Raw genomic sequence first — 16,589 nt, 5'->3', positions numbered from 1 at the left:
AGCATTAGCTTTCCTTTTGCTTCGCAAAATCATTCTGAAATGTAGCTCAAAAATTGCCAGGTAAAATCATCAAAGAAACAGTGCAATGAAAGGATCTTAATGCATATTAAAAGGAACAGCTGAAAGAACATGGTGTGGGGCCCCAAATAGTCATGTATTTAACATAAACAATGAGAACAGGAAGCCAAAACACTACATGGTTTCATATAAGAATTAATAAAGCGTATCATGAAGCTCTGGACATGGTAAAATTATGGCAAAATTGTGTTGGATAAGTGAATAGCAATTTTCATAAAACTGCCATTGAGTTGATTATGACTCATAGCTAGCCTGGGCAAGTGTAGAATACCCCCTCCACAAACCCCCATAGGTTTCTGAGACTGTCACTCTTTGAGGGAGGCGTAAAAAGCCTCATCTTTCTCCCGAGGATTGGCTACTGGTTTCTAACTGCTGACCTTGAGGTTAGCAGCTGAAATGGTAACCCACTATGCCACCAGGGATCCTATAATTTTGAGAAAAGTCATTGTTAGAACAATAGTCTCACAGCATCATCTATTCCTCTATCCCACTCTTGTGTCTATGTGCTTGGACACATCAGAAACTTTTGTTCATGTAGCAAGAGATAACTGAAATAACAATACCACATATCAAAATTTATTAAAGTTAGAGGAAGGGTTAAACATAAAATTAAGAGAAAAGTAGTCCAAATAGAAGTAAATATTAAAAGTGTGTTGCCATCAGATGGTATATTTTTCTTGTCATTCAGATCTCAAATCAAATGTTCATCTTTAGAGACTTTCCCCAACCACTAAAGGAAATAGTGTAGCCTTCTTTTTCAGTTTTTATTGTTTTACCTTGTTAGTATTACAATACGAATTTAATGTATTCCCTTTTCCTTATGGCTTATTGTCTGATTTCTCTTAATGGAATACAAGTTTTATGAGAGCAAGAATCTTCCATGTAATTTTCACTGTACAATCATTACCTATCTAAGCATTAGGTAAATACTTTTTGTATTATTGAATTAATAAAATATTGAATAAATAAAATAAAATACATTCTGGTGTTGTGCTGAATTTCTAAACTTCAAAGAAGGAAAACTTGAAGTTTGACTGTTATTGTTATTTACTGGCAAGTCAATTCCAAGTCTTGTTGCCTACAGATGGGCTTTGGGTCTCCACTCTGCACTCCCCCGCATTCACAATGATATGATTTTTTTGTTCTGATGATTCTTGATACCTGATCTCTTTGACACCTCATGATCACACAGGCTGGTGTGCTTCTTCCACGTGGGCTTTGTTGCTTCTGAGCTAGATGGTCACTTGTTTACCTTCAAGCCTTTAAGACCCCAGATGCTATATCTTTTGATAGCTGGGGCCCATCAGCGTTCTTCGCCACATTTGCTTTTGCACCCATTTGTCTTCAGCAATAGTATCATGGAGGTCAGCACACAATGATATGAGTTTTTGTTTTTGATGCCTGATAACTGATCCCTTCAACACCTCGTGATCACACAGGTTGGTGTGCTTCTTCCATGTGGACTTTGTTTCTTTTGAGCTAGATGGTCGCTTGTTTACCTTCAAGCCTTTAAGACCCCAGATGCTATATCTTTTGATAGCCGGGCACCATCAGCTTTCTTCACATTTGCTTATGCATCTGCTTTGTCTTCAGTGATTGTGTTGGGAAGGTGAGCATCGTGGAATGCCAGTTTAGTAGAATAAAGTATCTTGCACTGAGGGAGTACTTGAGTGGAGGCTCAATGTCCATCTGCTACCATAATACTAAACCTATACATATATGCATATATACATATATAATATATACACACATATATCATCCTAAACATATGTGTGCATATATACTTATACATAGATCTCCCATCCTCATATATAAAAAGTCCTTGAACTAACTACAAGCTTTTCTTTTTTGCTGTTGTGTTATGTTTTGTTTTTTGCCACTGGCTTGTTGTTTTGTTTTCTTTTGTTGCTTGGTTTTGCTCTGTCTTGTTTTTGTGCAGGTTATTATCTCCACAGGTCCCAAACAATTCTAAGAACAGATACCATTCAAAATAAACCTTAGAAGTTTCCATGGCTTCCTGCAGTCACACAAGGTTGGTCTGCTGATTGTTTTGAAGCCAGATGTATGCAATTTAATGATTACTTGTAACTTAAACTTTTGAAAGGTATATAATATCCTACCAATCAGATGTAACCTCACTCAATTTAGAAACTATTATCTTAAAAGTCAACTAGGAGACCTGGTGGTGCAGTGGATAAAGCATTGGGTTATTAACTGCAAAATCAGTGGTTCAAACTCACCAGCTACTCTGTGGAATAAAGAGGAAGCTGTTTACTCTGATAGAGATTTATTTACCATACCTTTTCAAAAACTCTAGGAAGCAGTTCTATTCTGTCCTATAGGGCCATTATAGGTCAGGATCCACCTAAAGACAGTGTATTTTATTTGAAATATCAAGCATCTCAGAATTTTGATTGAAGTTCCTTATATTTTCTTATGAAAATCATCCAAATTGTCTTCTTGGATCATTTAGTTCTGAATATTCTGGACCCAGTGAATCCCAATTTACAAATTGCCTTGTCTCTCCATAAAAAGCATTTTACCTTTAATTCCAATCAGACTCTTTTGTGAAATTATGAGGCGGCATGGGGAAATCCTCATATCCCATTAGGCAAAAAGTAGTATTTAAAATTGAATGCATAATATAGCTTATCACTTACCTGGAGTTTCATACATCTGATTTTATTAAATCCTCAGACTGTCTCTGAAATATGGTTTAGCTTCATAACTACAGAAGAAACCAAGGAAACTAAAATTTTGCTAATTTCCTCTAAGCTTATTCTTTTAATAGGTGTTAGGCATAATGATTAAAAAATCATTTTATTGGGTGCTCGTACAACTCCTATCACAATCCATCCATTGTGTCAAGCACATTTATACATGTTGCTATCATCAGTTTCAAAATATTTTCTTTCTATTTAAGCCCTGTTATTTTTCCTCCCTTATGAACCCTTGATAACTTACAATTTTTATTTTTTCTTGTCTTACACTGACCGTTGTCTCCCTTCACCCACTTTTCTGTGGTCCGTACCCCTGGGAGGCGGTTATATGTACATCCGTGAGATCGGTTCCCCCTTTCTCCCCACATCATGCATTTTGTTGCAACTCCAACCCAACTTTTTAATATTTTATACAAATGATCTCTTAGTTGTCAAAATGCTTGCCTTTCCCACCAGACCGTGCTTCAGGTATACAACTGGCAGAACTACGAAAAACCAAACCAATAAGATAAAACCCAAACGAAAAACTTTCAAAGTTTATGGGATCACGGAGTTTTCCTCCTCACTTTTCAAAATTCCCTTAAGTATTAGACCCATTTTCCAAGACGAAAACGGAAACCGCGATTAAAGACAGACCAAACGTCTTAACCGGATCCCTGAGGTACGCAAACTCGCAGAAACAGACACCAGAACGTGAGTGTCGTGCGGCTCCAGGAAAGGTTGCGTTGGCGTCGCAAAACGCCGCCGCGCTGCTTTACGGCATCGCCCCCGCCTCTTCAGGTGCGGGAAGTCTGAAGCCGGCAAACATGGCCGCTCCCCACAGCGCGGAGCGGGCTCAGAGAGCCCTGGCGGGGCTGTTGCTGTTGTCCTTCGGCAGCTTGGCCGCTAGTCAGATCGAGGTAGGAGCCAGGTCCCTGCCAGCGGCCGGGCCGGGGGCGGCCGTGTGGGGGCTGAGAGCCCCAGCAGGTCCTTTCCCGGCCGCTGCGGGCTGGACGCGGCCCAAGTGCGTGCGGCTCTCGGCGGGCACACCTGCGAAGAGCTGTCGTGGTCGGGCTGCTCTCGTCCTGCCGAACGGCAGCTTTCCCCATGATGACGAGGGGCTCTGCCGCCCCCCCTTTGACGAACGGAGTTACACCGTGAAGCTTTAGTTATTACTACGACCACCCTGACTATGCTTCCGGCCATTTTTGCAATCTACCTTTAATCAGGAAAGCCAAAAAGACTGGAACGTTTGTGTGCAAAGTATTATCGTGTGCCTATGCCATCTCAAACAAACACACACCAACCCACAAAAATATCTCAGCACCCCTTTCTCCAGTATTTTCCAAAGCAGTGTTGCTTGTTTCCTAAGCTGGAACTCACTGCGAGTTTTAATGAACTCGCTCTACCCTACAGTATAACCAGAATACAGAATGTAGTTCTAAACTCTTAAAATTGCACGCCCCTCTATATTTCCCCTGGCTTCATTCAGGCCCTGGGCATTTCCTGCCTAGAGTATCTAAATAGCTTTATCTCATTTTGCCCCAAGCTTCCATTTTACCCCATGTTGATGCTAAATTGGTCTTCATAAAATGTAAACCTGATCAAGTTATTACCTGCTGAATCATTTCAGTGCTGCCGGCCGGGACGGCCTGTCTTACAAGCTTCCTACCTTGGTCAGCGCCTTTGCCCATCATCCCCTTGCTCCCCCAGCACTTTGAGCTTAGACTCCACACAGGTTTGGGTATTCGCTCTACCCCTGACACTTAAAAAAGATAGTAGCCGTCTCTCTCTCTTTGTTTTTCCTCTCTATGTATACACTCTTAAATTACTATTAGTTTATATACTTAAAAAAAGCAAAATAAAAAACCCACTGCCATCGAATTGGTTCCAACTCATGATGGCTAGAACAGGTTAGAACTGCCTGTGTGGGTTTCTGAGATTCACTTTTACTAGAGTAGAAAGCTTCATCTCTCTCCCCCAGAATGGCTGGTAGTTTTGAACTGCCAACTTTGAGGTTAGCTGCCCATTGGGTATTTACTACACCACCAGTGCTCCTTAGTTTATATACTTTGTATATATAAATTCTTTTAAAAGATAAAAATTAACATGATTGGATCTGTGCTATTTTCTTTCCTTGTCTTACCTTGCATGTTTCATTCTGGACACTTTCACACACTTGCTGTGCTGTTTTGCATTCTCATATTTTAGTTTCCCCTTGCCTCTGTTCATTTACTCAGATGCAGGGAAATCAGAAAGACTGTAGAACTTTTCTAACCCCTGACCTTTGCCTTTGCTGTTGTCCTTTTTACACCTACGTAGTATGTTGTTGTAGCATAGAATTTCAAAAGTCATAAATCTATACAGGAGCAGATTGCCAGTTACCTGTCTCAAAACCGTGTGCCTTCCCGCCATAAGGGACTATATGTTCTTTCCTTTGTGAATTGTCCTGCTGCTGCTCTTCATCTTTTGGATCTTTTCACGGGAAACCTTGTTTCCTTTAAACCAGATTAGCTTCTTCTCTTAGACTCTTTCGTTATACTGTGAGTTTTACTTTCATATGCTTTATAGTTTGCCTAGTGCTTAGTGTATGCCTATCCATTTGTACATTTGAAGGCAATGATTTTGACTCTTTTTCTGCTCAGAGCTATGACTAGGACCTGACACCCAATGAGTGAATAAGTATTTCATTGAAGTGTAATGTGTTTACATGCTTGTCATCTCAACAAACTCTGCAATTCTCTGGGGAACACATGATGCTTTTCAGTGATTTTAGAAAATCACCCTTGTTTACATGGTTTTTGGCCTGTAAATACGCTCTGTTCACTCTAGGTAGAGTGAATGAGTAGCTTTTCAGCAATTATTGTGTAAGATGTTGTTCCTGGGTGGTACAGTTGCACTTACCTGCCAACTGAAAAACTTTTAGTTTGAGTCTATGCAGAGGATTACTGGAAAAAAGACTGGGCAGTCTACTTCCAAAAATTAATCACCAAAAATCCTACAGAGTATAGTTCTCTGACACACACACATGGTCACCATGAGTCAGAACTGACCCGTTGGAGCTGGTTTAACTTTATTTTTTAATGTTAAACCAGTTTTAAAAATTTCATTGCGAATTGGGTGAAGATTTCCAGAGCAGATTTATCAACAGTTTTAGAGTGCTACACTGAAAAATTCATATCTATTTTGTTTCTACTCATCCACTGCAATCCCCTCGATGTATTGTCACTTATTTTATGTTGTCCCTGTGTTTCCTTTTTCCATTCTTCCTTCTTTCCTAATTCTCTGAACTGTGTTTTTGGGTAAATTCTGCACTTTTCATCTTCAATGGGTGAGTTCAGCTATAGATTTTAAGGGTATCCATGGGCCATAGTGTTGGGGGTTTCACTTGTCTTTGTCAGACTAGTAAGTCTGGTCTCTATGATTTTGAGTTCTGTAGGCAACCACTTTTCACTGAAGTCTTGGTGACACAAGGATTTTGGAACTGGAAGACATTGGAGAATCATTGGGGTGATTCTCAATTTTAATCATAGGGAAAGTCAAGTCTGAAATGCTACATGACTTTCCCCAAATTTGCAGCCAGCTGGAGATTTAGGGCCTGGGCTGAAACTCCCAAATCAGTGCTCTGTCCACTCTGTCACCTTGGGTTTGTTCAGCTTCCGGATGCTGTTGAGAGGGCTTGATTATATTTGCATGTGTACGTATCAGTCTAGTGGCACAACAGTGAAAGCACTTGGCTGGCCGTTCACCAAAGAGATCATTGATTTGAACTCAGCAGCTACTCTGCAGAAGAATGTGGCAATGAGTTGGAGTTAACTTGGTGGCAGTGGGTTTAGTTTTAGAATTCAGTAATATATTTTTTAAAATTCAGTAATATTTTAAAAATTTCATTCTTTCTGAACTTTTCTTGTCAGTTGAAAATTCTAATAGCTAACATTTGTCAAAGGTCCCTGCAAGATGCAGAGGGTTTGTACTTGACTACTGGCCTATGGTCTGGAGGCTTGAACCCATCCAGCAGCATTGAGAAGATAGGTTGCTGATCTGCTTCCATGAAGATTACAGCCAATAACGTCCAATAAAATAGTTCTCCTCTGTAACACATGGGGTCACTATCAATCACACTGAATGTCAATGGATTTGACATTTGTCTTGCAATTATAATGTTCCAGTCACTGTTACTATCTTTGTGAGCCAGGTACTATTATTGCCATTTTAGAGATGAGGAAATAGAGGTCCACAGAGATGAAATTATTTCTTAGTAAGTAATAATGGTAGGACGTCGGAATAGCTGACCCTTAGTGACCCAAGAGGGCAGGCTAGGATGGCTCCACAGGATTTCCAAGACTGTAATCGATAGAGAAGCAGACCGCTGCAGCCTTTTCCCTCCAAATAGCCAGTGGGTTCAAACTGCCAATTTTTCCATTAGTGGCTGAGTACTTAACAACTGTGCTTGGAATCAACCTGGCGGCAACGGGCTTGGTTTTACTCTGGTTATTCTAGCAATTGATACTGTTTGCGAGCAGATCTGGAGTCAGTGTGGCTTACATTCACTGCCACTTTAATAATTACATAATTTCATTAGGTGTCAGGATGACATTGGATTTGGAGGTATTTCAGGACTTCACACATGGCAATTTCAATTTAGAATTACTTCAACAGAATAGTGAAATGTTATATGGATGTGTGACAGAGACTCTACCTAGGTGAACAGAGTGGTAAGTTCAAGTAAAGTAATGGAAAGCACCTAGCACATTAGAGATGAACACCGAGTAAAATTTAAACAGGAAGAATATTGTTTTATATAGAATGAAAACATTCAATAAGGCACTCACAATTAAACTCTGGAATTTTAGTAGCATAGGAAGAAACCCTGTCTATTTGTAATAGAATGCTAAAAAAACAATCAAACATCCATAATTCTCCTCAACAAAAATAAAACTTGTTAACCTCTGTGATTCTACACATTTGTGTGATCATTAATGTTTGCTTTTGTCACTAATACTAAAGAATAAGAGAATAAGTTATGAGATTTTAGAGAGTCAATAGAAATGATTAATGATTAACAAACATTAAAAAGAGTATACGGGAAATTTTGAAAAGGAATGCTTTTTTGTTTTGGTTAAGGATGTAGGGAGATTATGTTATTCCACATTAAATTTATGGGTATAAAAACACTTTAGGTTATTACTTAAAGTGAAATATCAGTCGTTTAGAAGTTCCTTATGGATACATGAAAGTGATTAATAAAGGAGTAGTTACAGTACACTAAAAATGACTTTTGAAATTTATAGCGTTATGGTACCGTCTTACTTGGAACCAAGTAAGAATACGTGGTTTCAGTTTTTTTAGGACTTGGTCTTGCTTTGCTTACTACTAGTAAGGGTATTGGAAGCATGCATTCAATTCAGAAATATTTATTTGAAATCTATGTGCCACGCTTATATGGGTTAAGTCAGTGTGAATGAAAATTGAGTTTTTATATATTACTGGGCAAAGGCAATAAGGCATAATAAATAAGAATGATATAAAAGGTATGAAAGTGATACACACAAATGGAAAATAAGTTACAGTAAGGAAAATGTTGTCATGAGATTGCAGTTTTAAAGTAACACCCTGGTTAAATTTGTCAAACAACTTCTGTGTTCTCTATTGAACGTTCTACTTTCTTTGTACTTGTCAAATATTAAGATGTGATATATATATATATATATATATATATATATATAAATTACAGCTTTTATTTGAACACTGCTTAGGTTTTCAAAGCCGAAGCTTTTGCACATACATCTTTATAGTCCTCTCAAAGTAGCTCTCTGATAAGGGTTAGCATTGCTTTCATTTTGCATATTAAGACAGAGTCTCAAAGAGGTGCCGGATCTTGCACAGTCAGGCGATCAAATCGGTGTCCAGGATAAGACAGCACTCTACAGCTCCAGAGTTCCAATTCAGAACCCTTTCATCCCTTGGTATCTTAAACTATTACCTTCTCTTGACAATGTTTTTATTTCTCTGACCTTAGACTACCAGATATATACATAATGATGAATTATTAGTGATCACTGAAACCAGCACCATAAATCTTAGCTGTCCTTTAAAATTCAGCATCTTGGGAAATAATCATTTTTTTCTTCTTGCTATTTTTCTTTTACTGTTTTTGCTTCCTATCATTTGTTGCTTTTATTGTTTTCTGACTAACAGGATCAAGCGGAACAATTCTTTAGAAGTGGCCATACAAACAACTGGGCCGTATTGGTAAGTATGTCTGTCTGTTCACATATTAGATATATATGAATTTTGTGTGAATCTATTTGTAACAACAAAAGTTAATTTTCTTATATCTTATAATAAAATTCTTAAAGAAATTAACGTGCTACTATTTAAAGCAACAATTTTATAAAATGTAGAATTCTTTTATTTTAATGCAGGAAACTAGTAATTATATTAACTGCACTCTTAGAGATAATCTCTACTTCAATATTTTAAAAATCTCTTAAATTGTTTATAAAAAGATATTATCATTATAGAAAATTCAACTTATGTAGCAAATTTAAAAGAAGACAGGGTTTAATTTTAATTATGTATTTTGCTTCACTTGGGAACTAGAGTGAGCGTATCTCACTGGAGGTGTGGCGAAACAGAAAATGTCCAAGTCCCATAGCTCAGAGTCCACATTTAGTGGGTGCTTTTCTGATCCCCTCATTTTGTTCTATGATTTTATATAAGTTGGATCATGTTATACCTGCTATTTTGCAACCCATTAGCAGTGTATGCTCTCCCCCCACCCCCCACTCAGTAGTTTATCTTTGTGATCTTTCCCTGCTAGTAAATACGGAAATTCTTAATCTTGACAAAAGCTGTATAGTTTCCTATTTTATGAATGTGCCCTAATCTCAAGAGCCTGGACATTTATGTTTTAAATTTTTGTTATTTTTCAAAGGGCTGTGAAAATGTCCTTAGCTTTGAGAACTTGATTTCTTTTAAAAATCAATTCCTAGACATTAGTATATGAATCATGGATCATAATTGCTCTATGAAAAGGCTGTACTTCTTTTTCTAAACTCAAGTCATCTATATTTTTAGTTTTTTATCATTTTATTAACTGCTAGGTAGCAGGTGAAATTTTATTTTAATTTACATTGTTTTGATTATTAGTGAAGTTTGCGGGTTAGCCCATTTTATGTCTTCTGTCTTTTTTTTGTGTGTAAATTACTACTTTATCTGTATTCATAAATTTTTGTTGTTTATTCCTATAATATGATTAGATGTAATCATTTTTGTTTCCCTGTTTGGAAAATCTTTCAGAGTAGTTCCACTATGTGATTAGAAGATATAATAATCTTTACTTAATGGGGGAAAAAGTATTTAAAAGTATATTGAAAGATAGGACAAGGAAGTAAAGGATGGATTCAAAGAGTAAAGAAAAGAAAATGATTTTTGTGAATAAAGAAGGAGAACAATGAACAGCATCTCTTGCCCCAAGCCTGCAGGTCATGTTGGAAAAAGAAGAAAACTGGGGGACACCTCTTGTAAGAAGAGAGTGCAAATGTCAAGGGGCAGAGCAGGTCAACTACAAGTGCAGGACAAATACTGATAAGATTATAGCTTTTCTAAGGCCCAATGGATTTTTTTTTTAATGTTTGAGGTCTTGTAAAATTGATAATAATTCTATAAAAGAATATACTCATTTACAGGTTGTTAAAACCAAATAATGATTATGACTACCATAATTATTTGTAATAAATATAATTATATGGAAGTTAAATGAAACAGTATAACATAGATTCATGGCCATTTTCTTATTTACCAAGAGAGCTCACCTTGGTAAATAAGCATTTTCTTATTTACCAAGAGAGCTTACAAGAGATGAAGGAATCGAATAAAACTGCTTGAGATAGGGAGCCATGCTTCCAACTATTAATAAAAACTAGAGAATGCTTTTAGGGGCTGCAGAAATCCTGGTGGCAAAGTAGACCTCTTGTTGGACTGTTAGGCACAAATTTAGCAGTTCAAACCCACCAGCTACTTGGCTGGAGGAAGATGAGGCTTTCTACTTCCGTATTTACAGGAGTAAATACAGTATCTGAAAACGACTGGAGCCATTTCTACTCTAGGGTTGCTATGAGTTGGAATCCACTGGATGGAAATGAGTTTGGTTTGGGTTAGTATCAGGAGCCAGATATCAATTTACCAACTGACAGAATTATTTTACTTTTTCAAACCCTGATGTTACTGTGGGTTAGATGTTTGGTAGTTACTGATTACAAGGTTGGCAGTTCAAACACACCAGTTGCTACAGGAGAAAAAGATGAGGCTATCTGTTCCCATAGCAGCTTGGTGGTGTAGCGATTATGCTTTGGGCTGTGATCTGCATGATCAGCAGTTGGAAATCATGAGCAGCTCCATGGGAGAAAGACTGGGCTTTCTGTGCCTGTAAATAATCACGCTCTCAGAAACCCTCAAGGGGGTCGCTCTGAGTCAGCGTTTAGTCAGTGGCAGTGCGTGTGGTTCGGTTGGTCTGTCCCAAGATTAACAGCCCTTCTCCTATATGGGATTGTCCTAAATCAGAATCCACTAGGTGGCAGTGGGCCTTTTTGATAGGAGAAGGGTTATTAAATCTTCCTTACAAGTCTCTGTATCGATAATTCTCTCCTGTGCAGGCTATCAGTTGCCAAAAGGGCTCATCCTTTAGAAGTTAGCTTATTCTATATTTACATTAAAGCCTGCCTTGTTCGTGGAAGGGGTCCTGGTGGTGAATTGGGCCGCAGTTCAAAACCTCCTTGGGAGAAAGATGAGAGTTTCTGCTCCCATAAAGATTTATAGTCTCAGAAACCCACAGGGGGCAGTTCTACCCTGTCCTGTAGGGTTGGGATGTATTGGAAACGACTTGATGACAGTGTGTTTTTTGGTTTGTTCTTGGAAATCTTTAACCAGTTTATCAGTAATTTGGGTCCCAGATGAAAAATATAGTAAAAAATGCTTCTGAGCATTTGACAGCATGGGCACTTTTTGTATTTTGCTTAAGATTTTATATGTTAACTAAGATTTAGCATGGTGAAATTTGAATAAATTGTACTTTTTAAAGTGGAAAATTGTGTAATTTGACCAGGGTCAAGTGACTTAATAAAAGCGCATTTCTTTCAATCCTATATAATTCAAATAAAAACAATCTAGTCTTCTTCATTTTAATTAATTTATAGTCATAATTAAATGATGAGATTTAAGTGAAGTGCACTTTGGTCTCTAAAATGATTGAGAAAAGTTTTGCCAGTAGAGAGAAGAAATGTTAGATTCCATTTGAGTCTCTGGATCTGTTTTGCATAAAATATTAGTGCTTATGTTTAATAAATAAGTTATAAAAATAATTCATGCTCATGACTTTAAAAATTCTAGTGAGGAAGGATACAAACTGAAAAGCTAAAGTCTGTTTTGGGGCCACCTGTTTTAGTGGCCATTATGAATTTCTTATGAATTATTCAGAAATTTTCAGTGTTTATAGTCACATTTGTGTCTCTCCCTCCCCTCCTTTAAACATATTACATGCTGTTTATTTATTTTTTGTGGTTAGCAATGTAATTTAAGGTAATACTTCCTGCTTCCTTTTGTTTTCTAGCTAGTAAATTAATGATAATTATAAAAGCATTTTCTTAGCTTTATGCATATTGAATAACAACACGTGTGAAAATCCTTCTGTGTATGGAAAAGTATATGAAAAGTAGTTGTTTTTATTAGGACTGTAAATTAATTCTGCTCTTTAGAGGCAGGGATGGCAAGACTTTATCTTATATACTTTGAACATGTTGTCAGTAGGTGATTTTATGTCAACTATACACTCCTGGCTACAGGTAGAATTATCTGTCAATGATTGTCACAGCCTGATGCTGACCTGCTCCTCGGGTGCGTGTCCTCCTCTTAAGGCGGACCTTTGGGACCCTCCTCCTCTCCCTGACATTTTGCCTTTCTGCCTGCTTGGATTCGGCTGCTGATCCTGAGAGCTGCCTGAACCCTGCCATGTTTCCACTGACCTTGGTTTCAGATGACCCCACTCACTGTCCTGTGATCTTCCTAGTATCGGACTTAAAGCCTTGAGGTAGATTGAGCCCGGGACGCTGTCTTTCATATGTAATTACTTGTTGGTATAAAGCCCTTTCTTCTCCTCATGCGTCACTGAATTTGCTTCTTTCGTCAACCTGGCCTAATATAGACATCATACTTGGTCAAGTCGAGGGCCTGTGATGAAGAGGAAGGTCCTCAATGAGATGAATTGGCACAGCGGCTGCAACAGTAGGCTCAGGCATATGGACAATTGTGAGCATAGCACAAAGCCAGGCGGTGCTTAGTTCTGTTGTATGTAACGTTGCTCTGAGTCCAAACCAACGCAGTGGCACCTAACAACAACAACAACATTTTTAGCTCTGGTTAGGGAACCTTCATTCTTTGCTATTGATAGCCTTTGGCTTTCAGGTTTATTATTATTATTTTAAAATTTCAAATAATGATGCTATTGAGAAATCCTTAAAATGCATATTTTTTGCATATTTATGTAAGCTAAACCAAAAGATATGTGCATTTTCCAACTTGATGTATATTATAAATTAATCTAGATTCATATTAATTTCCATTCCTATCAGTAATATAGAAGAGTATTCATTTCTTTATATCCTTGCCAGTATTGTGAATTGTCAGACTTTTTAATACTTACCAAACTGATTTATATTTCTAAATTTATAACTAAAGTGGAACATTTATAAGTGTTTAATTGTCCATTTTAACACCTTTCTTATGCAATGCTTGTGCTAATTTTTTGTCCATTTAAAATATTAGATTTTTTTTCCTGTTAGGTTCAATTTAGGAAATTGTTAATATTGTTATTAGGTGGTGTGTTAGGCTGGTTTGTTTAGAGAAGCGAAACCAGTGACAGTAATTTGTGTATAAGAAAGAACTTTTTATCAAAAAATAATTTTACCTCCAGAGGGTATTCTGCCCAGTCCAACTCAAGTTCATGGGTCTGACCTGGAGCCTTCTGTAGACTCATTTAGCTACAGCCTGATACTGAGAAAGGGAAATGCAATGCAGGGAGATCACCAGTCAATGCATATAGAATCACATTTATCCAAGGTTGGTGGGACTGAGGCAAGGTGCCAGTAGCTCCCAGATTGCCTCTCAGAGCCAGTGGCCCTCAAGAGGCTGCCCTTGGAGGCAGATACATAATTTAAGCAAGCAGGGAAAGTGAAGGAGCAGAGAGAAAGAAAAGTTCTCATTGTGGGTCTCATAGCAAAAATACTCACTCTCTCTTTTAAGGGAAATATTCCCAAGGAGGCATCATCGCACTGTCTGTGACCTGACTGGTAGGCTGGACTCCATCTTTACGCTTTCACACAGGCTTAAGCTGACTTAAAATCTAACTGCCACAGGTGCCAATGAGTCAGTTCAGACACATAGCGGCCCTATGTACACTAGGTCTTGTGTCAGCCTCACAATTGTCATTATGCTTGAGTCTATTTTAGGAAGTAGCATATGCTCAAGAGCTCTTGGTTTTTAAGGAACAAGTTCAAGCTGCACTGAAAGCAGTAACCAGGAGCAAGGCTCCTGGAATTAATCAAAATGTTTCAACAAATGGATGCACTGCTGGAGGTGCTACTTTCTTTGGTAAACAATTTGGAGGACAGTTACCTTGCCAATCAACTGGAAGAGGAAATCCATATTTGTACCCATTTCAAAGAAACGTGATCCAACAGAATGTAGAAATTATCAAACAATGTCATTGCTATTGCATGCAAGTAAGATTCTATGAAGATAATTTGAAAGCAGTTGCAGCAGAATATCAACAGGGAACTGGCAGAAATTCAAGCCAGATTCAGAAGATGTGGAATGAGGGCAGTCATTGTTAGAGTGCTCTAGAGAAACAAAACCAGAACACTTAGGATTTTATATATATACTGTTTATTTCTTATGGCTCATATATGGTTTATATATACATATATAGGCAAACCATAAGAAATAAACAATCTTTAGAGCAGTAAAAATGATTCAGTGCAGCTCACTTCTGTGAGACAGCTCATATACTGGCAGTCTGTCGAGTCTTGAGGGCCACTGGGTACAAGTCAAGGAAGCAGACAGCGGAGTCCTCTGTAGAGCAATTCAGACAATCCGGCCACAGGCAGCAAATAGCAAGGCAAGTCATTAGGAGTCAGTCAGATTATAGTCTGAAAGTCCCAGCTCAAGTGATATATAATTCAGTAGTGTGGTGAAAAGGAACCTCGAACTACAGTGACACAGTCCACAGGTAGTGTAGCTAGCAAACTGAGGCAGAGAACAAGCTAAGGCAGCCGCACACTGGTCTGATCATCAAAGAGCAAGACACAAGAAAGGCGAGGCTCACGGAGCCATTTATCCCTCTGCCCTTCAATCAATCCCATATGTATTCATTGGCCAGGTTGGCACAATAACCCTACATATCACAGTGGGTCTTGAGTGAAAGCAGAGAATATCGGAATGATGTGTACCTGTGTCTTATTGACTATGCAAAGGCATTAGCCTGGATCATAGCAAATTATGGATAACATTGCACAGCACAGGAATTTCAGAGTTCCCATTATTTGATTGTGTATTCTTGAGGAATGTCTTAAAAGAATAAGGGAATAAGTTGTGGTTTAAAATAGGGAAGGCATGTATCACCATGCTTATTCAATCTATATGCTGAGCAAATAATCTGAGGAACTGGACTGTGTGAAGAAGAACACAGCATCAGGTAGAAGAAGACTCTCATTAGCAACCTACAATATGCAGACGATGCACCCTTGCTGAAAGTGAAGAAGACTGGACATACTTATTGCCAATCAAAGACTATAGTCTGAAATAAGGATTATACTTCAATAGAAAGAAAACAAAAAATTTAACACATGAACTAATAGACAACATTATGAAAAACAGAAAATAAGTTGTCAAGTATTTCATGTTGCTTGGAGTACATTTAATGTCCCTGGGAGCCGCAGTCAGTAAATAAATGAAGTGTTGATTGGGTAACTCTACTACTAAAGACTTCTTTAGGGTGTTAGAACTCTGATGGCATTGGGTATTACTAGGTAGGGTGCTAACTGCAAGAACAGCAATATGAAACCGCCAGTGGGAGAAAGGTGAGACTTTCTACTTTCGTAAAGAGTTACAGTCTTGGAAACCAACAGGGGAAGTTCTGCCCTGCCCTATAGGATTGCTATGAGCTGGAATCAACTTGGTGGCAGTGAGTTTTTTTTCTTATGTAATACGTTTAAAAACACAGATGTTACTTTGAGTGCTAAGGTTCCTTTGACCTAATTCAAGGCACTTTAAATCATAGACTTACATATAAAAGCTAGGCAGTAAATAAGACCCAAGAATAATTGATAAATTGTTTATCGTGTTGGTGGAAAGTACAGAATATACCATGAACTGCCAGAGAATGAACAAATCTATATTGGAAAAAGTCCAACCAGAATGCTCCTTAGGAGCATCAGTGGAGATACTTCATCTTGCATGTTCTCAGGAGAGACCAGACCCTGGAGAAGTCCATCAAGCTTGGTAAAAAAGAGTCAGTGAAAAGTAGAAGAATCTCCAAAAAGATGGATGGACCCCGAGGCTGCAACAGTGGTCACAAGTAAAGCAACAGTTGTGCGAATGGTGCCAGGCCAGGTAGTGTTTTCTTCTGTCGTCCACATTCGTCATTATGAATATAGGCCACTCTACTTACATCCCACCCTCCTCATATAGTTAGCATACATGGCTGCCTGTGTATCTGTTTATAAATTCTGGTTAGTTATTTCTGCTGTTGTAGTGTGG

At 38.1% G+C, this 16,589-nt stretch overlaps 1 protein-coding gene across 2 annotated transcripts in view; it reads left to right on the top strand.

Moving 5' to 3' along the window:
- Positions 1-3,564: 3,564 nt before the first annotated feature.
- Positions 3,565-16,589, top strand: part of PIGK (phosphatidylinositol glycan anchor biosynthesis class K) — a 141,302-nt gene continuing 128,277 nt past the window's right edge. For both annotated transcript variants that reach the window (XM_075557369.1, XM_075557372.1), the window contains exons 1-2: positions 3,565-3,697; positions 8,976-9,029. In XM_075557369.1, coding sequence (XP_075413484.1) covers positions 3,605-3,697; positions 8,976-9,029 — 147 coding nt within the window. In that variant the 5' untranslated portion in view covers positions 3,565-3,604. The remainder of the gene's footprint in view (positions 3,698-8,975; positions 9,030-16,589) is intronic.

This window comes from Tenrec ecaudatus, chromosome 1 (assembly GCF_050624435.1).
Source record: "Tenrec ecaudatus isolate mTenEca1 chromosome 1, mTenEca1.hap1, whole genome shotgun sequence".
Lineage (NCBI taxonomy): Eukaryota > Metazoa > Chordata > Mammalia > Afrosoricida > Tenrecidae > Tenrec > Tenrec ecaudatus.
The sequence above is the reverse complement of the archived record's forward strand: the minus strand, read 5'-3'. Positions and strand labels throughout refer to the sequence as shown.